The sequence below is a fragment of the Pimephales promelas genome, chromosome 21 (genome assembly GCF_988280905.1).
Source record: "Pimephales promelas chromosome 21, fPimPro1.hap1.1, whole genome shotgun sequence".
NCBI lineage: Eukaryota > Metazoa > Chordata > Actinopteri > Cypriniformes > Leuciscidae > Pimephales > Pimephales promelas.
Genome location: NC_142789.1, coordinates 28,832,013 through 28,856,343, shown reverse-complemented (window position 1 = coordinate 28,856,343; position 24,331 = coordinate 28,832,013). Strand labels below are relative to the sequence as shown.

At 34.3% G+C, this 24,331-nt stretch overlaps 1 protein-coding gene across 3 annotated transcripts; it reads left to right on the top strand.

Moving 5' to 3' along the window:
* The first annotated feature begins 2,315 nt into the window (after window positions 1–2,315).
* mfn1b (mitofusin 1b) lies at window positions 2,316–23,177 on the top strand. 3 transcript variants are annotated; one of them, XM_039673668.2, is made up of 19 exons: window positions 2,316–2,405; window positions 3,064–3,100; window positions 3,195–3,317; window positions 3,487–3,622; window positions 3,706–3,868; window positions 5,672–5,796; window positions 5,878–5,986; window positions 8,828–8,935; window positions 9,024–9,177; window positions 10,308–10,375; window positions 12,438–12,559; window positions 14,281–14,407; window positions 15,114–15,218; window positions 15,334–15,436; window positions 16,861–17,087; window positions 18,637–18,819; window positions 19,930–20,126; window positions 21,289–21,423; window positions 22,606–23,177. In XM_039673668.2, the coding sequence occupies exons 3-19, from the start codon at window positions 3,203–3,205 to the stop codon at window positions 22,673–22,675; spliced, it is 2,247 nt and encodes a 748-aa protein (XP_039529602.2). In that variant the 5' UTR covers window positions 2,316–2,405; window positions 3,064–3,100; window positions 3,195–3,202; the 3' UTR covers window positions 22,676–23,177. The 3 variants fall into 3 exon arrangements, with proteins under 3 accessions (XP_039529602.2, XP_039529601.2, XP_039529600.2); XM_039673667.2 differs by having other exon boundaries at window positions 3,190–3,317; XM_039673666.2 differs by having other exon boundaries at window positions 3,181–3,317.
* The last annotated feature ends 1,154 nt before the right edge of the window (window positions 23,178–24,331 follow it).

Genomic DNA, 24,331 nt, shown 5'->3' with positions numbered 1-24,331 from the left:
CACACACCACATACTAATACCTCCATCCGCCTAGTTTTATTAAAAAATCATCCTATCATGATCCAATCATGATCCCAATCCCATCTTCTGCTGTCTAGCACTTCTTTCGCCATGTATTTGTTCGTTTCTTTCATTATTTTATGCAATCCAAAACACTCTAACCTGCCGCGGTTCGTATCTCTAGAGCCCGTCTAACTTGTCCGCTTTTCCGGGACAAATGGATTTTTGAAGGACAAGTAAAAGAGAATTTTACTCGCCCCAACGGACAAGTAGCCTGATTAGAACACCAATAACAAACAAAAAAATAACTAGGGAATCACTAAACCGAGAGAATGATTCTGATTTTATTACATTTATTGCAAGTTGCGATCGATTGTGGATAATAAATGTAGCAGGCCTACTGTATTACTGATGGTAAGGTTGCGCTGTTGACGCTCGCGCAGAGAAATCTACACACATGAGCGGAGCACGCACACACACACAGTTAACAACATACTCTGCCTATAAAAAATCTAAATGTGGAGTTTTTATATTTTAACATATGTTAAGCACTAAGCAGCCTCAATTATTTTTCCTGAATACCATCGCGATTGAGAAAGTGACACTGATTTTCTACAACAGTTCAATAAACAGTTAAGATTAAGTCACTTACTGTTTATAAGCAATATTGGGTGTTTTTGTTCCATTTCAGCAGCGAAAATAGTTCCAAAGAAAAGTCACAGCAGAACCACGACGCATCTCACAGGAACTCATCCTGTTGTCATTACTGAATGATCCAGCATTTTGAACGAATCGGTTGAGTCAAGGATTCAATGACCCATTCATAAACATCAACATCTGTCTCATTCTTGAATGAATGAACCGTTTGAACGAATCGTTTGAATTAATGAATCAATAACTCACTCATTTATACGGCCGCCTGCCGCCACCTATTGGCAGTTTAGTGTTATGTTTATAAGTAGTCTAGTATAATTCTTTCCAATATTTCTTATTTGCACATTTAAATCAATTTCATAACATTATTTTATGAAATTGTAATTTTTCAGTGTAAATGGTTTAATTTCATCAGCCCTACCTAGGGTAACAGTATGCTTCATCTTTTATTTTAAATTCCTAAATTTGATCAATAAATTCAATTATTTAGAATAATAAGACACTATAGTATAGGGCATTTAATAATATTGGTGGAGGCGATGCCCTTAAAGGTGCAGATATTACAATTTGCCTTTTTAAATATCAAAGCTGATTGAACACTGATAAGAATATTGCTTCAGAATAAAAAATAAATAAATTTTAAAAATCCGGACAAGCAACTTTTTTACTCGGACAAGTGATTGACAGATTTACTTACTTGTCCGGAAGACAAGCACGTGAAAAGGCTTAAGGGGATAGTTCACTTTGAAATTAATTTTTGATATGTTTTAGCTTAACTCAAGGGCATCCAAGATGTAGGTGTCTTTGTTTCCACAGTAGTTTCAATTTTGATATTTTTAGGTTTGACTATCCCTTTAATGTCGAGCCCTGAATAATTTCCTACCCATCCCTTGCTGCCACTGAAAAAAAAAAAAAAAAAAAAAAAAAAAAAAAAAATTCCCTACCGACCCATGACCTCAACTGACAACCAACCGGAACCAAACTTTTTTTTTTTTAGGCCACATTACTTAGGCGCGCCAAAGAGCAGTACAATCAACAAAAATATGATACACCAGTGTTTTGCCAGATGATACGTTTATCTATGTATATATTTTTTTACTCTTTTAATTCCTTTTTTACAACTGTTTTAAATTCCCTTGCTTTTATTTTGATATTGTTGTATAATATTGAAATATATAATATATAGGCTATATATTATAGTCGATAAACATTATTATAGCCGACACTTTGAATTACCATTGTGTGAAAAATGTACTTATAAATAAACTTGCCTTGCCTTGATAAATTCAATTATAATATAAAGTAATTACTGCTTATGTAATTTATCAGCAAAGTATGGTTTTGATGTCTGTGTAATGTATAATGCTTATTTAACTTTGTACATAATTGCATTTTATCAAGTTAAAAATAAAGAAATTGTTGAGATTACACAATGTCTGTTGTCTATGTTTAATCACATAAGGTTGGTTCAGACATCCTAAAAAAAATTAATAGGTATTTTTTTTATTGTGACAAACAAAGCTATTGAATGGCCAAAGTACAGCATTCGGACTGATACTGAATGTAAATACACAGTTATCTGTTCTCTTATGACATTTATTTTGAAAGTAGTTTTCTCTCCTGAAACTTTTACTTTGAAATTAGTATTCTCCTCTGGGACTTTTATTTTGAAATCTTAGAGGTTCAGTGTCGGTCTTTCAGGCGGTGTGTGTTTGTCATGACAGGAGCGGATTTAACATCCCTGAGATTGGGTAAGATGTGTTATTCATATGTTTTATAACATTTATACTGATTATGCGAGGATATCGATACATAAAGAAGGAAAGTAAAGTATTTTAATCAGGTATTTTTCCTGATTAGCAAATCATGTGTCTCGTGCGCTAGCGCTAAAAGCTCATGTCACCTCTAACGTTACAAACATTTGACAATTCAACTAACGTTAAATATTTAGTTTTTATACAACCAGAGAGTAAGTTAATTGTCTTACAGGATTCAGATTAGTAACTTATTAGTTAACAGTTTATAAAATTGAACTTTTATGACTATTTTTAAAATACAATACTCTTGCATTTTAAATAATTATGTTCATTGACGTTATAGGAATGTAAACATTTAGTTAATCGTATATTTGCAATTTTACCCTATAAGCCAACAGGCTGTTAATAATTTTGTCTGTGTCTTATGTTACATCATTAGTTAGTTTCACTTTTGTATTCCTGACTTAACGTAATTGTAAACTACCATGATTTTGTTTACATTATACTCCGGGTTACCTAAAAGAAAACCAGTGTATTATAATAGCACAAAACACATAGTAATAGTAACATGGTAATGCTATATTACATTTGAGTTTATTAGAAGAGTTTCCATATTAATTAACCTCAAAATCTAATTTATTTTGTTTTCCAGTTTTGACAGCTCTGATGTGAAAGTCTTGAAGATAAGAGTGAGTAATAAATATAATTTATAAATGATAAGTTTCTCTTTTTTTTTTCTGAATTTCTGAATTTGCGGATGTTTCTGAATTATTCCCAGTACAGGTGTGGAAATGGAGCAGTCCGATCGTTCTCCGCTGAAGCGTTTTGTGCTGGCCAAAAAGAAGATCGGCGAGGTTTTTGAGCAGCTCTTAGATTACGTTCAGGAGGGCTCTGAGTTTGTGAAAGGTAATCATCCGTTCAAAATATCCAATCACAAAGATTCTCCAATGACTTGATTAGATCAGTAGAAAAGCTGGTCTAACAGACAGCAACAGTTGCCAAAGTAGGATTGGTGTGTTCGTTGTGAAGGGTTTGTAATATTTGCATGTGTTTTGTTTATTCTTTTTGTCAATAGAAACCTCTAATAATGAGACGCTGGAGAATATTGCAAACAAGAGCCAGCTGAATGAGATCGAGACGTACACAAGCAAACTGTCCGACATTAAAGGGGTGTTATCTCGCAATCATATGAAGGTGGCCTTTTTCGGCAGGTGAGTTTGTGTTTGACCAGAAGTTCCTCACGTGATTCACTTCAGTAAATGTTACAAACATCCTCTGTTCGTGATTTTATCAGAACAAGCAATGGTAAGAGCACAGTCGTGAACGCCATGCTGCATGACCGCGTGCTGCCCAGCGGCATCGGTCACACCACCAACTGCTTCCTCAGCGTGGAGGGAACGGACGAGGACAAGGCCTTCCTGAAGACCGAAGGGTCCGAGGAGGAGAAAAGCATCAAGGTATAGACAAGTGCATGTTTTCTCCTATTCAACACACGATAGATATAGATATAGGCAAAATAGATTCACCGGACTGATGATTTTATATAAAGTAGTCAACATTTGAAGTGGATCAAAAAAGTTCATCAAAGTTGTCCTATGACAAGGACGGGTATAACCTTTAGGGCTGTGAAACGATTAATCGCGATTAATCGCATCCAAAATAAAAGTTTTTGTTTACATAATAAATGTGTGTGTAGTGTGTATAATTATTTTGTATATATAGATTCACACATATGCATGTATATATTTAAGAAAAATGTGTTATTAATATATCAAATATTTATATTTATGTATAATATTAATTTTGTATAAATATATATAAAGTATATACATGCAAATATTTCTTAAATATATACATGCATGTGTGTGTTTTTATATATACAAAATAATTATACACACTACACTCTCATATATTATATAAACACAAAACTTTTATTTTGGATTCGATTATTCGCGATTAATCGTTTCACAGCCCTAATAACTTTGTTGAAAGGTTTTGATCCACTTCAAATGTTGACTATGGTATATGCATATATATATATATATATATATATATATAGATGAGAGTGAGAGAGTCCATAACACTTTCTCTTCTATTCTACATCTATTTATAAAAATAAAATTAAAAAAAGTACTACGTACAATGTACAGGTTACTTATATTAAACCGAAAATGGTCATAGCATTTGCATATTGTTGTCCTATTGTTAGTTTAACTGCTTCTTTTGTTATAATTTGTAAGTCTCTTTAGATAAAAGCGTCTGCTAAATGAATAAATGTAAATGTATATGATTTATATATGTGATTTCACCAAATCAGCTTATCTTTGTAAAATGGCACCGCTTTTTAAATATCTGCACATACACTCTTACATCAGTTTATCAAGCATTATATTATGATAACCGAGCACTGTTTAACGATAGAACGTTATACAATGACTAGAAGTATAGAAGTAATTATAACTAAAACTTGGAAACCATGCATGAATGCATATTTGTCATCTTAACTGAACTTTGGACTGGTAGATAATGTTGGTCATTCAGTATTTCTGTTTAAAATAAAAAATAATAATAGATAATAATACTACTACAAAATCTACTACTAATAACAATATAGAACGCACTTAGGATTGATGAGAAACTGTCATATCTTATGTTTGTTCTTAAAAGCTGTTTTGAAAGGAAAATGCAACGAATAAAATCGTTCACATGCAACGCATCAATTCTGTGTGGCATGTAAGACTCTCTCTTTGCGTGTGTGTGAGACACTCAGCAACGCGACCGCAAATAGAGTTTACAGTATGTCAAAAACTTAAAAAAGCAACAATAAAAAGAACGAATTGCACATATAATAGTGTTTATAGTAGGGCTGTGCAAAAATTAATTGCGATTAATCGCATCCAAAATAAAAGTCTGTGTTTACATAATATATTTGTGTGTGCTGTATATAATTATTTTGTATTTATAAATACCTATGCATGCATGTATATATTTAAGAATTATTTGCGCTTAAATTCTGTATATATATCTAAATATAAATATTTTATACATGAATAACACATTTTCTTGAATATATACATGCATGTGTGTGTATTTAGATATACAAAATAATTATATACAGCACACAAATATATTATGTAAACACAGACTTTTATTTTGGATGCGATTAATCGCAATTCATTTTTGCACAGCCCTAGTTTATAGTCATCAAACGGCCTCTTAAAGTGCACATGAGGAAGGTCAAATACACTCTTCCTCTGCAGACAGTAAATCAGTTGGCTCACGCACTACACATGGATGAGAGTTTGGATGCTGGCTGTCTGGTGAAAGTCTTCTGGCCCAAGACGAAGTGTGCCCTGCTCCGAGACGACCTGGTTCTGGTGGACAGGTACACTTCCCTCAGCCCAAAATCCCATTGTAGCATAGTATAAAGAGTAAAGCTTGTACGTTTAACTTTTTGTTCTTTCAGCCCTGGAACTGACGTCACCACACAGCTGGACAGCTGGATCGACAAGTTCTGTCTGGATGCGGATGTGTTCGTGTTGGTGGCCAACTCTGAATCTACACTCATGAACACGGTGAGTCGTGCACTGTATTAAAAATAAAGCAGGTGAGGGAAACACGCTGGATTATTAAACCGGCGAACATTAATCTGTCTGGCATGCGATGTCACATGGTGTGAAGTGTTTTTAGTGTGCTAATATGGGAAAGTATGCAGAAGGAGGAGGAGGGGTTGCTCAGTGTTTGGTTGCGTTCAGTTCAGAAGAATGCAGTGCTTAGATCACGCACAGACGGACACATGCCTGCTATCCCAGGATGCTTTAGTTGGTTTCAGGGCCTCTCTCGGGGGATTTTCATAAACGGTGGATAAACAAGCCATTATAAATGACATCCGCGGCATTACTCATGCAAAAACATGAAGAAAATACAGGGTTTTTATGAAACTTAAACCATTCAAACATTTTAGATATGTCAAATCAAATAAACATGAACTAAATAAACTATTAAAAATATATATTATATTATTATTTGAACCTTAGGCAGCATTTCTTTGTTTCCTTTTATTTATCTTGATGTACTAAATAATTAAAACTGAAATAAAAATTAGACATATTTAAAAAAATACTACATTACTAAAACTTTGTTTAAAATTAAAACAATGTAACAGTGTATGACCTGAAACATTTATTGCGTATACATATGGAAGTATTTAACTAAAATTATATAATGAAGTTATTAGGTTGCACTAAATAAATCAAAGTAAAATTAAATGTGAGCATAGATGAGATATTTTTTCAGATGTGAAATCTGAATCAGAATGTGAAGCACGAAATGAAATACTGGATAAAAAAAATAATGGATAAAATAATATTTCGTTTTGTATTTCACATCACATGATAAGATATATGTACACTGTCTTATTTATTTCTTCTTATATTGAATTTGTACTTCACTTTCCATTTCTTATTTAACGATTTATTTATATATTCATTAGTTTAATTTAGTCTGTTAAAGCTTTCCATATATATTTTTCTATAAAATATATGTTACAATAATAATAATAAAAAAAGATTTTGAGGACAGTTACACCGTATTGAGAAAGTTGAGAAATAATAATATTTTTAAACTTTTCAACAATAATTGTCATTATTGAACTAGGGTTGTGCCGATAGACGATAGTATCGTGTATCGACGATAGTCTGACATATCGCCGATGGCAGATGCCTTTGACGATATCAATACGATAATTGGCTCGTTTTACCATAATGTATTAAATTATTATTATTAGGCCTATTATTATTATTATAAAGCTAGTATTGTTATTAAATGAATATTAGGAACTACAATTAATTTGCCTTGCCTAAATTTACAACGACATCACCTCATAACAATTGCAACAACACACGCACTAATGAGGACTCCTCTAAGAGAATGTTTTTAAAACAGACTAAAAAACATCCCACATCAAAATTCAATCGCAAGGTGATCCATTCACAAATTATCAAGTGTGCTCGTTTTAACAGACGCAAAATTAAATTTCCTACAGATCCGAGATGAAAACGGCATCGTTGTTCGTCAGTATTTATTTCTGTAACACATTAACAAAACGTTTAATGACACTAACACTAAAAACAATACAATTACTAATTAGTATTAATAATAATATCACTAAAATAGTATTATAGTTACCGTTATCATCGTCGTCTCTGAGGGAACGCGGCGTTAATGCAGATGCCGAAAGCAGTCCGTTTTTACTTTCACTTTCAGAGATTGAGCGCGTTTACATGCGACGACGTTCTTAACCTGATTATGTTGAATAAACTTGACAATGCATGTGGTCATGTAAACGTTTCCTTTATCAGAGTCAAGTCATAAGTATAAGTATAAACCGATCGACTCAGCTAGACGTTTGGCCCTTGCTCTTGTTTCTATCGGCATTTAAAACACATTAACCCGCGTACTTCGTGCTTACTGAAGTGCGCATGTGAAGTGCGCAGAGAACGCACTAGGGGGGCACATATCGCAAACTCCGACTCTTTCTGACCCAAGAAATTATTAAAACGTGTTTTCATCTCGTGCAGAAATAGACCAAAATGCTGCATGTAATGGCATGAGGCTAATGTGTCCGTAAATTTCCCGTTGACAAACAAAAGGATTATTAGGATCTCTTTTTTTTACTTCACTATACCAGGAAATAACCTGATCCTATTAATAAACACTCCACCTTTGCTAGCAAAATAGAAAAAAAGATTCTCGTATATAAAACGAAGTAGGCTAATAAAACAAGCAAATTAATGAGTAGGCTAAATAATCAAGTTAATAATCAAATAAGTTAGCCCCGTCCCCTCACGATAATATCGTGTATCGCCGATCTCACAGGCTGACGATAGGACGATATGAAAATGGAGCATATCGCCCAACACTATATTGAACCCTTGCTTTTATTTTGTTTCTGATTTCTCAGCTTTGTCATTATTTTAGCAAATAATTTATTTTTTTTACATATTTTGACATGGTTTATTTTAAGAAGTTTCAAAGAGTTAGTAAAAGAGTAAAGTAAAAGTTAAAACTTTTTTATTTAAGTAGGCATCTATTTTTTTTAAGTATTTATTTTGTATTAACACTGTATTCATTTATAATGTATCATTATTGCGTGACATTTGTGTCAATAATCGTCAAACTGTATGTTACTATTTTGGTGGTGGGATAGACGTTGATTCATAGTGGCCAGTATGTACCCCCCAATGTCAAAGACGTTCCTACGCCCTTGAGTGGTTTATTGCTGCTCAACAGCTGATTTAATAAAAGTGAACACGTGTTGTCTTTACACTGCCAGTGTGTGTGTGTGTACAGTGTTTCCATAACACGACCCCTAGTAAACCCAACCTCATCAACCTCTTTGTTATTTCTTTTTAAAGGAGAAGCATTTCTTCCACAAGGTCAACGAACGCCTCTCAAAGCCCAACATCTTCATCCTGAACAATCGCTGGGATGCTTCTGCTAACGAGCCGGAATACATGGAGGACGTGAGTTTGTGTTTCTGAAGCAAAATGAAATCTATGTCTTTCTCGGATATGCCATTGTATTGATTTGGGGTTGTTTTAATGGTCTCAGGTGCGTAAGCAGCACACGGACAGGTGTGTGAACTTCCTGGTGGAAGAGCTGAAGGTCGTGGATCGCGCACAGGCGCCGAACCGTATTTTCTTTGTGTCGGCGAAGGAGGTGCTGAACTCGCGGATGCAGCGGGCGCAGGGTATGCCAGAGACCGGTAAGAGTGTGATCTTGTGTGTGTGTGTGTGTGTGTGTGTCACTGCCCACATGACATCTAGTGGATGAGAATGATAGATCTGGGTATTCTAAAAAATTCTGTCATGGCATTTTTTTTGTAATGTATTTTATTATTAAACGACATGGGACACACGCATCACCTTTGATATGATAGTCTATGTGCCAAAACAGCAGCTGTAGAGCCTTTTAAGAGTCATAGTGCTGGAAATTTCAGTTTTCACACTTTCACCACATGCAAAAGTTTGATTAACTGAAGCGGTTTTGTTTGTTTTTTTTCTGACCAAAATGTATTTCAAATTAATGCAATGAAATTGTTTATCAATTTGAAAATGTATTTATTTTAAACCTCAAATGCAAAAATATGTTACACAATGTAAAATAATGGGACAAGAAAATAGATTTCCAGTCTTAAAATACATTTTAGGTAAATTTTTTGGTTTTATATAAGTTTCAAAGTTGAAAGTTTATTGCCATTTGCACAGGTACGGTACGGTACAGGTACATTTTTTTAAAAAATATATAATTATTTATTAGGGCTGTGACACAATTAATCGCGATTAATCGCATCCAAAATAAAAGTTTGTATTTACATAATATATGTGGGTCCACTGTGTATAATTATTTTATATATATAAATAAATACACACACATGCTTGTATATATTTAGGAAATATTTTCATGTATATACTGTATATAGATTTATATATAATTTATATTATATATAGATATAAATATTTTCTTAAATATACATGCATGTGTGTATTTATATATACAAAATAATTATACACAGTGCACCCACATATATTACGTAAACACAAACTTTTATTTTGGATGCGATTAATCGTTTGACAGCCCTAATATATATATATATATATATTTATATATATATTTGGACACTTTTTTACAAGTAACTAAAACTTTTGAACAAAAAAAATTACATGGTACCTTTAATATATCCGCAAATATATTTTTATTTTTATTTTATTTTTTAATAAATATATATTTATTTTACAAAAATATATATATTTTTGAGATGAAAAGAAAAACATACTCGCACTGCAAGCAAGTGTGTGTTTAGAGCTTGATAAAGATGCTTGTGTGTGTTTACAGGTGGTGCTCTCGCTGAGGGGTTTCAGGACCGACTGAAGGAGTTCCAGACGTTTGAGAGATTGTTCGAGGCAAGTAGGAGCAGATATTGCGTTTGCTAGATAGAAGAACTCTACATGATGGCACAAAAACAAGACTAATGCCTGTTATAACCGACACGCGATAAAAGGCATATTTTCCATGTTAATCAGAGTTTTTGTTCTAACCAGCGATTCACGATGAGCAACAGGAGATTATATTTTAGACACATTATAATCTGCGTCTTATGCATAGATCTTCTATAGTAGAATGAGACAAAATTCATGTTGTCTATTCGCTGTCATCATCCTCCTGTTGCTTTCATGGCTTGCTGGTTTGTGTTTAGAAAAACAAGCTTGTTATGTTTAGTGAGTGTTAAAATACATTGCCGACCAGTGGTTGATGAAGTCCATTACCCAACTAGCCCTAATACAAAGAATGACAATGGTAATCTCTAATTTATTCTCTAATCTCTAATCAATAGTATTGATTTATGCGCATTATCTAGGGTTAAAATAATTGAATGTGCGTTTGAATATCGTTTTGTGTTACCTGTTATTTATCCATTTTGTTGTGAGAGCCGTGTGTTTGCAGAGAGACTCCGCCCACACTGTCTTCTGATTGGCTGTGATTCTTGATTGATTTGGTTGCGAGTGCACTGAGTTTGCAGAGAGACTCCGCCCACACACTCTTCTGATTGGCTGTGATCTTTTTTGTATTGATGTAGTTACAGACCAGTGTTGCCAGACGTACGATAATTATCATATTTGAGCTTCTGGTACGATACTTGGATATTTCCAATCTGGCAACACTGTTGCAAACAGAAAAATTGCTTGCATTGGAATCGCATTGCATCTAGTTAGGTGGTACATTACATTTGTATTTAATAGCTGCCTTAGCAATGCAATCTAAGATGGAACTGGAATCTCTACTGAATATTTAGTGCACAGATTTGGATGATTAACTCATGTTTACAGTAAGCTGTGGGTGAAACAGTTTACAGATAAACTCAGTCCAGGTCGGCTGATATCTGTTTGAAGACTTCGGTGTGTGTCAGATAAAGAAGCAACGCAAATGTGCGATAGAAGAAATGTAAGTGCTAAAATGTGCAATCCCTATATACCTTAGTTCAGTGAACCATTGCATCACTAGAGATGTGTTAACCAGCACTAGTTATTTAAGAGAGTCCAGCTTTTGCACTGAAGATAATGAATATCACAAACACACTTCAAAATTAAAGTTATATTGTTTATAATGGAAATGAAGCCTATTATTAGAACCATTGAGATGTAAAACATCTTATCAGTCTTAAAATTTGCTTTATTTTCTTTATAAAAATCCATAATTTCTTATTTTTTACATCAACTTTGGGATGATGTTCTTGAAAGACCTTGTTCGAGTCACAATTTACATTTACATATTAATTCCTCATATTCATATTGCATATTAAGACTACTTGTAGAGTAGCTCACTTCTTCTTTTGATATGATTGCGTGTGTTTATCCTGGTGAAGTTTAGTCTCTCTCCACTGTGAGCGTCTCTGTGCACATGTAATCTTCAATCTGTGTCGTCATTGCTGAAGTCTAGATTTACTAAGGCGAGGACATTTGTTTCTTGAGTTCAGTTTGAATTTCTGTTTCACCCTCTTCTTTCTGTTGGTTCGGTGTGGATGGAGTTATTTTACTTTTTTTGTGTGTTGAAACAAATGCACTTTTGTTGATTATGATTTCTAGAAGAATCCCACAAATACAGTGATCGAAAAAAGAATCTGACGCCACATTTTATTTAAACCAAAAAGTTTTGGTCGATTTGGTCAAATGGTAAATAAGAAAATGTGGTGCTCTGAGACTTTTTGACCTTACTGTGATTCCGATTGTTTTCATGTTTGGTTCATTGCATTGTTTTATTGATGTTTTCTGTTATGTTCATGCTGCTGTGAGGTGAATTGGAGAGTCGTTGACGTTTAGGGTTTAGATTTGCTGCAGTTTTTGATTTTAATTTCGGACGATTTAGTTTACGGCTGCAGCAGGTTTGAACCTTTAACCCTTTAAAGTCACAAAGTCGGCTCCTGTCACAGTAGCGTGTGTGTGTGTGTGTGTGCGTATGACCTCGCAGGAGTGTATCTCGCATTCAGCAGTGAAAACAAAGTTTGAGCACCACACAATCAGAGCAAAGCAGATCACTGAAACGGTCAAAGACATCATGGATCAAATCAACATCACCGCCGCAGACAAGAGGTGCGTCCTGTCTTCTTTTCTCCTTGTTTTGTCACAGGAATAATGTACCAGAAGGTCCTGTTAAACCACGAGTGCGGATTATTTTGGAGCTCTTCACTATTTTGGAGCTTCGACTAATAAAACAGTTTTGTTTGAAATAAAGCTAAAATTAAATAAAAGATACATATTAGTTGAAAAACTGAAACTAAATGAAATTCAGAAATGTTGCCTTGGCTATAAACTGAATTATTAACTGGAAATAAATAAAGTAAAACTAAAAAATAAATAGCAATCACCATGGTATAAGTACCATTATACCATAGTTCGTCTGAATACTCAATTCTGATTGGCTGGAAGGTGTGTAATAAAACCGTTTAATGCACAGGTAGTTCCAAGTCAGTTTAATATATTAAATTAAATGTATTTAAACTAGGGCTGTGCAAAGATTAATTGCTATCCAAAATAAAAGTTTGTATTTACGTACAATAATATATTTGTGTGTGCTGTGTATTATTATTTTGTATATATAAATACACACACATGCATGTATATATTTAAGAAAATGTGTTATTCATATGTAAAATATTTATATTTATATATATAATATAGATTATGTATTTGTAAATATACAGTATTTACATGCAAATAATTCTGAAATATCTGCATGCATGCATATGTATTATATATACAAAATAATTATACACAGCACACACACATATATTATGTAAACACAAACTTTTATTTTGGGATGCGATTAATTAATCGCAATTAATCTTTGCACAGCCCTAATTTAAATAAATTTAATTTTATGCACTACTTTACCTTATTGTCTGATTCAAAGCAGGCAGAGAACTGACTCAAATATTATATTAATAATAAATATATATATATAATATATAATAAATATTACTGGCAAAAGAGCATGGTATAAGCGGGATAATAATTTTAATGCACTTCACTTTCAATCGGCCGTTTCTTTGCCTCCAAGTTGTGCATTAAAATCATGTAACACACAGCTAGCCGTGGATTATCCCTTACATGTCTGATCTCACAGTATATTAAATTAAATGTATTTAAATTAGGGCTGTGCAAAGATTAATTGCGATTAATCGCATCCAAAATAAAAGTTTGTGTTTAAATAATATATTTGTGTGTTCTGTGTATAATTATTTTGTATATATAAATTCACACATATGCATGTATATATTTAAGAAAATGTGTTATTAATATATAAAATATTTATATATATAATATAGGTTATGTGTTTGTATATATACAGTATTTACGTGCAAATAATTCTGAAATATCTGCATGCATGCATATGTATTCATATATACAAAATAGTTATACACAGCACACACACACGCATATATTATGTAAACACAAACTTTTATTTTGGATGCGATTAATCGCAATTAATCTTTGCACAGAAATAAATGTAATTTTATGCACTACTTTACCTTATTGTCTGATTCAAAGCAGGCAGAGAACTGACACAAATATTATATTAATAATAAATATATATATATATAATATATGATAAATATTACTGGCAAATGACCATGGTATAAGCCGGATAATGATTTTAATGCACTTCACTTTCAATCGCCTGTTTCTTTGCCTCCAAGTTGTGCATTAAAATCATGTAACGCACAGCTAGCCGTGGATTATCCCTTACATGTCTGATCTCAGAGCTTCACTGTCTTCGCTCATGTAGTCACACGTGTTGTGTCTGATCGCAGGATCGTCTCTCTCGAGGAGAGAGAGTATCTAATTGACCGACTGGATTTTGTCCGCAATCAACTAAACCTGCTCATCCAGGACATCAAGAAAAAAATCGAGGCCATCACAAAGGAGGTAGAAAACAAGGTAAACCAGAGAAACTGTTCACCTTGATGATAAAACCACATGCATTTACATTCCAAATTCCACGTCATGATTTTAAACATCAGAATTCAATTTGATTAATTCCAATTGTATCATAATAACTAACAACAATCTTAAATTTCAAGTTGTTTTTCTACTTCCTAGTTAGTAAGTCTTGCTGTTCTTCAATCTTTTGGTATGAGATGTCTCAATTTCTAGGTGTTAAAATGAACTGCAACCTTGTCTTAAATTTGTCATCTGACTTACTTCATACAAATTAATTAGACTTTTCTAAAAGAAAAATGTATGTTATCGATTTAGTTTTTTTTATGTTAGGAAAATTTCATAAATGGAGGAACTCACAACCCAACTTTGCTCATTTAAAAGAAGCATTTAAAATGTATTTTAAGTCCTTTTTTAAAAAACAGAAAAGCCCAAAGATCTGTATCTCTGATAAATTAATTTAATATATTTTTGTGATGCCCTTTATCTTTTGTTTCTTTTTTTCTTTTTCCCCAAATTATTGTTGTTTCAAGTTCTACTTACGAAATGTGAAAATTCAAAATTCTCTAATTTTGAAAATGCAATTAAATTTTTTTTTGCTGTCATGTGACCCACTCCTATTTATGTGTAATCTGACCCGTCTTTCAACTTAGCATCCACAGCAGATTTAATGTTGTGTGATCGTCTTCCTGTGTGTGTGTTTCAGGTGTCGAATGCCATGGCAGAAGAGATCTGCCGTCTCTCTGTGCTCATAGACGAGTTTAATTCGGATTTTCACCCGTCACCCAATGTGCTTAAAATCTACAAATCTGTGAGTTTACCCTTGCCTCTTAAAAGTCAAACTCAGAATAGACATTTATCAACGGTTTCATGTTTTGTGAATGGATGAGCAGAGTTAACCTGTTATTTTTCACTCGTATTTTCAGGATCTCCTCAGCCATATTGAGCAGGGCATGGGCAAGAATCTGGCCTTCCGCTGTTCTGATGCTGTAAACCACTCTGTACAGTCCTCTCAGAAAGACATGATCGGTATGTGAGAACGCCAGGTCCTGGGCACACACAATGACCTGTGTTTGATATTCAAACAGCAGAAGGTGACAGTCCTATTAATAGATAATGTCTGATAACCGGTGAAGTGTTGCTTATGTAGTTCTTTACAAACATTAGTGCGTTATCTGGCTCTCTGGAAGATTTAATTATGCTACATCACTTTGAAATGTGTACTGCTCATATATATTTAATGAAATTATAGCCTTTTTTTATTTGCACACATGCTTTTTAATACATCTTACAGTTCCCACATGTATTTTGTCGTAAATGAAATGCTCACACACTGTCGAGCCCTGCATTATCAAGTCAAGTCAAGTCACATTTATTTATATAGCGCTTTTTATAATAGAGATTGTATCAAAGCAGCTTTACAGTGATAACATGAAAATAATACAACAAAGTTTGTTTCTAGAAGAAAATTGCGTCATCATCCACCTTACATGAGGCAGATCAATAATATTATTGAATATTATACTATGGTCTGGGTGAATACTCGATTCTGATTGGCTGCAGGCTGTCCATTAAAAGTCATAGAGGACACCTAGTAAAGGAGTTCTGGTGAAAGTGACTGTTTACCATTTTTATAAAAAAAATTAACAATAAAAAATAAAAGCGTTTTATTAAATAAATTAATTAAACATTACCGTTTTAATAAATAAATAAATAAAATTAATAAATAAATGCGCTGGCTACATCAGCTGTGAGTAACCATAGTAACAGGCAGTCAAAGTATTCGTTCACAATTTATTGTATCAAATTAATTGCGATTAATCGCATCCAAAATAAAAGTCTGTGTTTACATAATATATTTGTGTGTGCTGTATATAATTATTTTGTATATATATAAATACCTATGCATGCATGTATATATTTAAGAATTATTTGTGCTTAAATTCTGTATATATATATAAATACATAATCTAAATTATATAAATATAAATATTTTATATATGAATAACACATTTTCTTAAATATATACATGCATCTGTGTGTATTTATATATACAAAATAATTATATACAGCACACACAAATATATTATGTAAACACAGACTTTTATTTTAGATGCGATTAATCGCAATTAATTTTTCCACAGCCCTAATATGAACTAATGTTTTAAAAAATGTGTTATTTGGCAAGTGACCGTGGTATAAGCGGGTTAATGCCCTTCGAGGTGTCCATTGTCTTAATGGACTTAATGGGTTCACGCCTCACCGTCCATTAATACCTTAAAATGGACGCCTCGTCGGGCATTAACCCTTAATGTCCCCAACTGAGCAAGCCAAAATCCAAGGCAACAGTGGCAAGGAACCAAAACTCTTTATGTATGTACTGTAGCAGTTCCCTGAAGATGGGAGTGAAGATAATGAATGAGTGTAGTAATACCTGCCTATTCTCTCTCCAGAGTGCCTGAAGCCTCTGTTGCCCTCCGCGATGCAGAACCAGCTCCACATGCTCATTCCCTGCAGGAAGTTCGAGCTCAGCTACGACCTGAACTGCGCCACTCTCTGCTCAGACTTCCAGGAAAACATTGAGTTCCAGTTCTCTTTGGGCTGGACCGCCCTAGTCCACCGTTTCCTGGGTCCTGTCAACGGCAGGCGTGCCTTGATGCTGGTGGATCAGAAACTGCAGGTACAGTCAAACCAAAAATTATTCAGACACCAGATATAATCACTGATATTTGTTTTTACTAGTGTGTGCAGGACACTATAGTTATTATATGCAAGTGAGGAGAGCAAAATAAAGGAAATTTTCAGTCATACAATGGACTACAAGTGAATTTGCGACCAAAAATTATTCCGACACTTTGACCTTCTAGGCGCCACGTTTGAGTTTACTGAATAAAACGGCCGATTTTGTCAAATTGGGTGTCAAATTTCGTTCGACATCCCCCTCCACTGGATGGCAGACATGTCATACTTCATCCCCGACACAAAAAACGTCATGTTTCTATACAAAATGTTCGAGTTACAGCGCATTGAATCAGTGTAATCAAAAGCGTGTGAGAGTGAGCCATTTCATCAGAGCCTCTCCGCGATCATGGCGATAGTATTGTGTTTGGAGACTTTGTTTATTATCACTGAGTATGTTAGACAAGGTCAAAGTTTTCATAGTACAGATAGGGGGTAACGTGAAGGCAGGATGGGGAGTCACAATAGTATGCATACTTGGCAGATCTGGCCGCGATCGCTTCATGATCTGCGCTTTGCCCTAACGAGTGATCTTTTGAACTAAACAGGTCTTGTCTACTTGTGTTTGTGTGTCATATGAATAATATAAGCCCCAGACATGGAATCAGAGTGCCTACTGAATGTAGTAAATGGAAAATCTCCACAGCAAAAGGCCAACCACTACTGTACATGGCATGCATACGGTTTGTTCTACCATTTATTAGTAATGATTTACGCAGTTTGTTTATTACTTACTATATACCTGAGCACTCAGTATTGTGCAATATAGCATACTTATATGCTATATTGTATTGTGTATTGTGCAATATAGCATCATTTAAACATGTGACTTTTCATGAAAATTATATAATCCAAGATTTCTGCCACCATATGACGTCATAATTTGCAAATTAGATGGGAAAATTTAATCCCTACATAAACTTTGGGTCATCCTTAATATTTCTCTAATTTACAGAAAGTATCTATCTTGTTTCACTTTTAAGATATTGTCTTTTGAAATTAAGATGTCAAAATCTAACGTTTTTGAAAAACTCTGGCGCCTAAAGGGTTAAAATGTTTTGCTTAAATGTTTTTTTTTCTGTAATTGCTAATGCGACCTTTTTACAAAACAGACTGAACAAATGAAGCATTGCTTTGACTTGAATTAGTAGTATCTTATTGTGTAGTTTAATCTAACAGCTGACCGATATTCGAGACAGTCTAACAGAAGGATGGACAAAACCACTGAAATATCAACTGATTTGATAACTCTGAGCTTTTGTCTTATTTTATTACCATTTTTCTAAACTATAGCAAATAATCTGTGATAATGTGATAAATGTGTCTGAATAATTTTTGGTTTGACTGTACATGCATCAGCTAAAGTGAAATGGGTATACAATGAGATGCTCTTTGATCTGTTTATGTCTGAAACGCTTCAGCCTACACATCCTGACCTGCTTTCAGACTCGATTTAAAGTTTTAATGGTCTATTATATTGTTTTTTTAAGCTGACGGCACCGCTCACCCCTTCAGCACCAGCGGTGGTTCAGTCTCAGATCCCCAGAGGTCCTGGAGGTCAAGGTCAGATTCAGGCTTCAGTGGCGCAGGAGGAACTCATGATGTCAATGGTGAACAACCTGGCCTCTCTCACCTCGCGCACATCTATGAGCGTGGTCATCGTTGGAGGAGTGGTGAGAATTACCTCATTATCTCACTTTATGTCATATTAATGCTTTTCAGAAGTCCCTATATTTTATAAATGTGGTTGGTAGGTTTATGTGACCATGTGAAAGAGTTTCTTGGCCTGAACAAGCTGTAACGTGGCCCAGCTTTCAAAAGATGTGATCGTATTAGTGAAATTTGTCAGCTCACACAGATGACACTTTCGAACCAAGCAGCTTTCTTTTTTGTCAACTGAACTGATGTGAAATCTGAGTAGGGAAATATTTCGTAATTCCCAAATCACTTTGATTCCTACTGAAATGATTGAATTTTACCCATGAAAATGCAAATGTGACGCACCCTAAGACACCCAATATCTGAATTGTAATGTGCTTGAAACATAAATTGAGATACTTGTCATTATCAGTAGCTGTAGTGTAAAAGTGTGGTCACATTAGTGAAACTTCGGCAGGTAAAAAAGGTCAATTGACCGTTCGCAAAGACCCGCCCCCTTGAGTTACTGTTGCTATGTCCGACGAGCCACTGAAGAGACACTGAAAACATGCTGACAGACAGGACAGATCAGGTTACTTTTGATATGAAACAAAGTCTTAATTTGCAAATTATGCAATTTTTAAAAGTAATTTAAACAATAAATACTGTATGTGTGTCAGACAGATCACTTTAGAGCCTCCTAAAGCTGCTCGTGAACGATCATCTCTTCCTTCTAGTTAATTTCTAGCATCAAATAAACATGATTGAACATACAGTAAGGAATGTTGTTTCATCCACGGAAAGACGTCAGGACACACCGTTTCTCAATTTCAAATCCCCCAACTTTAATCTACTAACTCTCCTGACTGCTTTGTTGGACAAAAGTGGCGGATTATGATTGGTCAGATCATCAATCGAATTCCCTGTGAAAGGTCAATTGTGTAGAAACGTATGCAGATCTTTCAAAGCAAGGATCTGTGAATTCGCAAGACCAACTTGATATGTTGTGTAACCTGCGTTGGGAATTTTATTTGGCCTCGTGTGAATTCCCATTAAAATGACTGGATTTGGCCCGCAAAATGAACCAAACAACTTTCCTGGGTGGAAATGAGTGCATTGAAGTTCATCTCTATACCTTTTGTTAGGTGTGGCGAACAGTCGGCTGGCGTCTGATCGCTCTCTCCATGAGTCTGTATGGCATGCTGTACCTGTTTGAAAAACTCACCTGGACAACCAAAGCCAAGGAAAGAGCCCTGAAGAGACAGTTTGTGGAGTACGCCACCGAGAAACTTCAAATGATCATCAGTTTCACCAGCTCCAACTGCAGCCACCAAGTGCAACAGTACGAGTTCATCTGGATTTTCACTCCCGAGTCCATTTGGCATTAGAGTTTTGTCCGTGAGAAAGGGTGAAATTATGTTATGGTCCATGCAGTTGTTTGAGATAAATATGGCTTCATGTGCATAAGTGAACTACCATTTTATTTGCTGATAATAGTATAGTATTTTTCATTGCTGCTCAGAAATTGAGTTTTTAATTGTGCTCGAAGTGCTGTCATGTGCATGCAAATAGAAAATAATTCTTAACCCTTGTGCATCCTTATGGACATTTTTGTCCTTTTCAGTTTTGTTTTTTTGATCACTTTGCCTGTGTTAAAGCTAACTGCAAAAAACTTGGCACAGGTGTGTATTTTTATTGGAATTTTACTATTTCACCGTCATTTTCTTAAAAAAATATTTTTTTTGCATTAGATACAAAAAATACTCCCTCTCAGCCCCTTTTGGACAAAAATGTCCCCATTGAAACTGCCATTTTTAATCCCCGGTTCAGTTAACTATAAAATTATGCAATCTTTGTTAAGAGGCTTTCATTCTGATGGCAAGGCTTCAAAATTTTATTTTTTACTATTTTTTATCAGATGGTGTCTTTTTTAAAGTTTGGCCTATAAAACAAATATCGCTTTATTCCTGTTTTCTGGTTCGGCATATTATAGAGCCAACTGGATAAATTATGCAACGATATTTGTGTGGGTGTGTTGGTATGGATGTCAGAATGTGGTTAGTATGTGTGTTATAAAAAAATATGTGTGTGTGCGCATGTGTGTGTTTGTAATACTGAGAGAGAAAAACTCCAATCACTGTGAGCTCCAGTGGGGTTTTGCTGGGACCCAATGGGGAAAATATGTTACCGAAAGCTCATTTTTTGAGATATCATCCTCAAATTTGGAACACAATCTATTTAGGTTTATGGCTTTGATTTTATCGCAGTTTTGAGTTCAACCTGATTTATAAAATATATATTTTATATAAAATATTTTTTATAAATAATTTTCATAAACTTATACCTATATAACTTTTTTTTTTGGATTGTCTTCTTCTTATTTTTTTACTTCAGCAATAATCTAGAAAAGGGTCTTCTTTAAAATGATGAAATGATACCAAGATGTGTAACTTTTTATAATTGATGCACAAGAGTTAATAAGTCTTCTCGTTTGTCTTATACAGGGAAATTGCCAGCACGTTCGCCCGACTCTGCCAGCAAGTTGACATCACCCAGAAGGACCTGGAGAATGAAATCCAACGCCTCACTGACAAGATCCAGAAGCTGGAAACCGTACAGAACCGATCTAAAGTGCTCAGGTCAGTCCACAGATCTTAAACAATATTTGTGCCATCATTGAGCATACTTACGTACACTGATAACTCCCAAAATATGCTTATTGAATTAACCCGTTGTCCCAGTTTACATGTAATACAACGGCGCTTACAAGACTTAAAGGGGTGGTTGATTATGATTTCACTTTTCTAACTTTAGTTAGTGTGTAATGTTGATGTTTAAGCATAAACAACATCTGCAAAGTTACAAGTTCAAAGCAAAGGGAGATATTTGGAAGAATGTTTTAATCAAACAGATTGACTTCCATAGTAGGAAAAAATACATAATACGGTAGTCACTGGGGAATGAGATCTGTTTGATTAAAACATTCTTCCAAATATCTTCCTTTGTGTTCAGCAGAACAAATAAACACATAGAGGTTTGGAACAACTTAAGGGTGAGTAAATGATGGGTGAACTAACCCTTTAAACTTCACACACACACTCTGGGGACATCAGAGATTTATTTTAATAATATTTTAATTATATTTTAATAATATTTATTTTATCTTGTGAAAAGGGCATTATAGGGCACTATATTAAAAAAAATCAGGCCTCGATAATGATGTCAAAACCTAAACCTAATGTGGTTTTGAAGGTCTTAATTGTTTTGGGGCTCTAATAAAATTGGTTTTCATGCTTAAATGTTCATAAACACATTATTTTCTTCATATTGCGGCTCCTCTCTTCCCAGTCTATCAGTATCGCTCTGTTTAGTTCCTGTCTCGATTAAGCCACTCCTTCTGTAAAGGACACTGTGCTCTGATTGGTCAGCTGGAGCAGTGTGTCGTGATTGGTCGAGCGCTTCGAGTGTGTGTTTGGGAAATGTCCCGCCCCATTTCCATAACCGTCAGTTTGCATGCCCCGCCCCTTTATTCTGCGTATTAATTATTATAATGAGGAATATTGTGACGTGTTCTTTCCCGGAAGAAAGGAGTTTCCCGTTTCAGGAGTTCATAAATACTTACACTCATATAGAGAAGAACTGGAGCTTTTTCGTGCTCAAACAGCAACATGAACTAAAGAAACATGAACATCTCTTTAAAAATGCATCTTGAGATTTCTGTCTTCTGTTATGCTTTAGGTTTCATCTTAGAAAAGTTTTCCACATCTGTAATATTGATTATTTTGAGCTGTTTGTAATAATGGATGTGTTGACTTTTACAGACATAAAGCCACAGCTCTGGAAAAGCAGTTGGAGGATTTCAGCTCCCAGTATCTGCGTCCTCAGCCCTGAATCTGAGTTCGCACGGACGCTCAGAGAGTGACGTCGCTCGTGAAGACTGTATGCCCTGCTGTTTTGGGAATTTTCAGCTCGACAGATGTTGTGAGGAATGTGGAGGGGGAAAATGTTACTTTTAGTTAAACTGTAAAATTAAAGCTGGTTTATTTCGGTTGAAGTTTTTCTGTACAGAGATTGTCTCACTGAAACACTATTTTGTAAACTGTGAAACGGCCCTATGAAGAAAACATTTCCTTCATGGTTCTGTAAAACTTTTCCTAGAACAAACTTACTTATACCAAGCCTTTTTCTTCCGAAGCAGTTGCCATCAGACAAGGAAATCCGATTTTGTAGATTTGCCTTTTGATCACAAAGCCTATTTTCTATACGTTCTTTGGTATTAGTTTCATTGAATCTAACTCGGTATTAAAATTCTCTTCATGAATTTCCTGTTGTTTCTATTATGTAAAATAATGTAATCCAATGCAAATGTAATAAATGATAAAACATTACTAAATTGTTCTACGCATGCCATTACTGTGGGAAACAAACTGATGTTTTGAAGTGTAGATTTAACGCTATAAATCCCAAGAAAATAAATTCTACAGATTGTGATGTAAGCTTTTATTAATAGATAAAATATTTGTCAATCAATGGGCGGGTCTATTAAGCATAATGGGCGGGCCTAAGCCTCAATTTTATTATACAACATTTTTATTTATTACAAATATTGTTTTGATTTGAATATATTTACAAAAAATACAACAACATTATCATAGAACAATATAAAACAGCACATTATAATATTATAATTCAAAAAAAGTGTTTTCAGTTTTCAGAATGCTTGTTTGATTGACATCTGTTGTAGGCAATTAGCGTGTTATCAGCCATTTTGCACCTGCTGCTGTCTGTTGGTGTGTGTTCGCCTTTCAGGTATAATTTGCAGTTGAAAAAAGTTAGAAAAACACCAGGGATTTTTTAGCAAAATTCTATGAAAAATACTTTTTAAAAAGAGTAAGAAGCAGCTCATTTAACGCTGAGGAAAACCATGGCCCATGAAACTTGCCACACTTCAATTTCATGGCGAGGAGTCTCCGGCTCATTCCGTAACTAACAAGTAAGTCGTTTAATTTCATTATTATCTTTTTTATGTGTTATTTTGTATGGGGTGGGTTATCGTGTCGGTATAATACTTGGGCCTATTGTGAATAAATTTCGACGATGTTGACACTGGACGTGACGGAGACGTGTTAGGTTTGCTGTAATGTGCGTGTGTTTTACTACGGTTTCTATTAACGTTGATTGAACAAAAATAGCTCTCACAAACTAACAAAATATATTTATATCTTTAGTTTTCTTCCTCTTTATTCTGTTTTTCTTCATCCTTGTCTGTCCATCTATATTTTGCTGTAAAGCTGATCTTTCCAAGCAGTTTTCACCCTATATATATATATATATATATATATATATATATATATATATATATATATATATATATATATATATATATATATAGCTATATATATATATAGCTATCTTGTGTCAAATCGACTTTGGCTTGGAAAATCGCGCGCTTTTTCGGATTAGCGCGTGCCCCGGAACACTTAGTGAATTTCTGAGGTGATTTTTCCACGATAAATCGTGGTTTATGACATATTATTTTAACATAAT

Excerpts from the sequence above, each read along its gene's own strand:
- mfn1b (XM_039673668.2), top strand. The coding sequence starts at position 3,203 with ATGGAGCAGTCCGATCGTTCTCCGCTGAAGCGTTTTGTGCTGGCCAAA. Across the intron at positions 3,623-3,705 it reads AAGGTGGCCTTTTTCGGCAG|AACAAGCAATGGTAAGAGCA; the intron begins GTGAGTTTGTGT and ends TGATTTTATCAG. Across the intron at positions 5,987-8,827 it reads AATCTACACTCATGAACACG|GAGAAGCATTTCTTCCACAA; the intron begins GTGAGTCGTGCA and ends TTCTTTTTAAAG.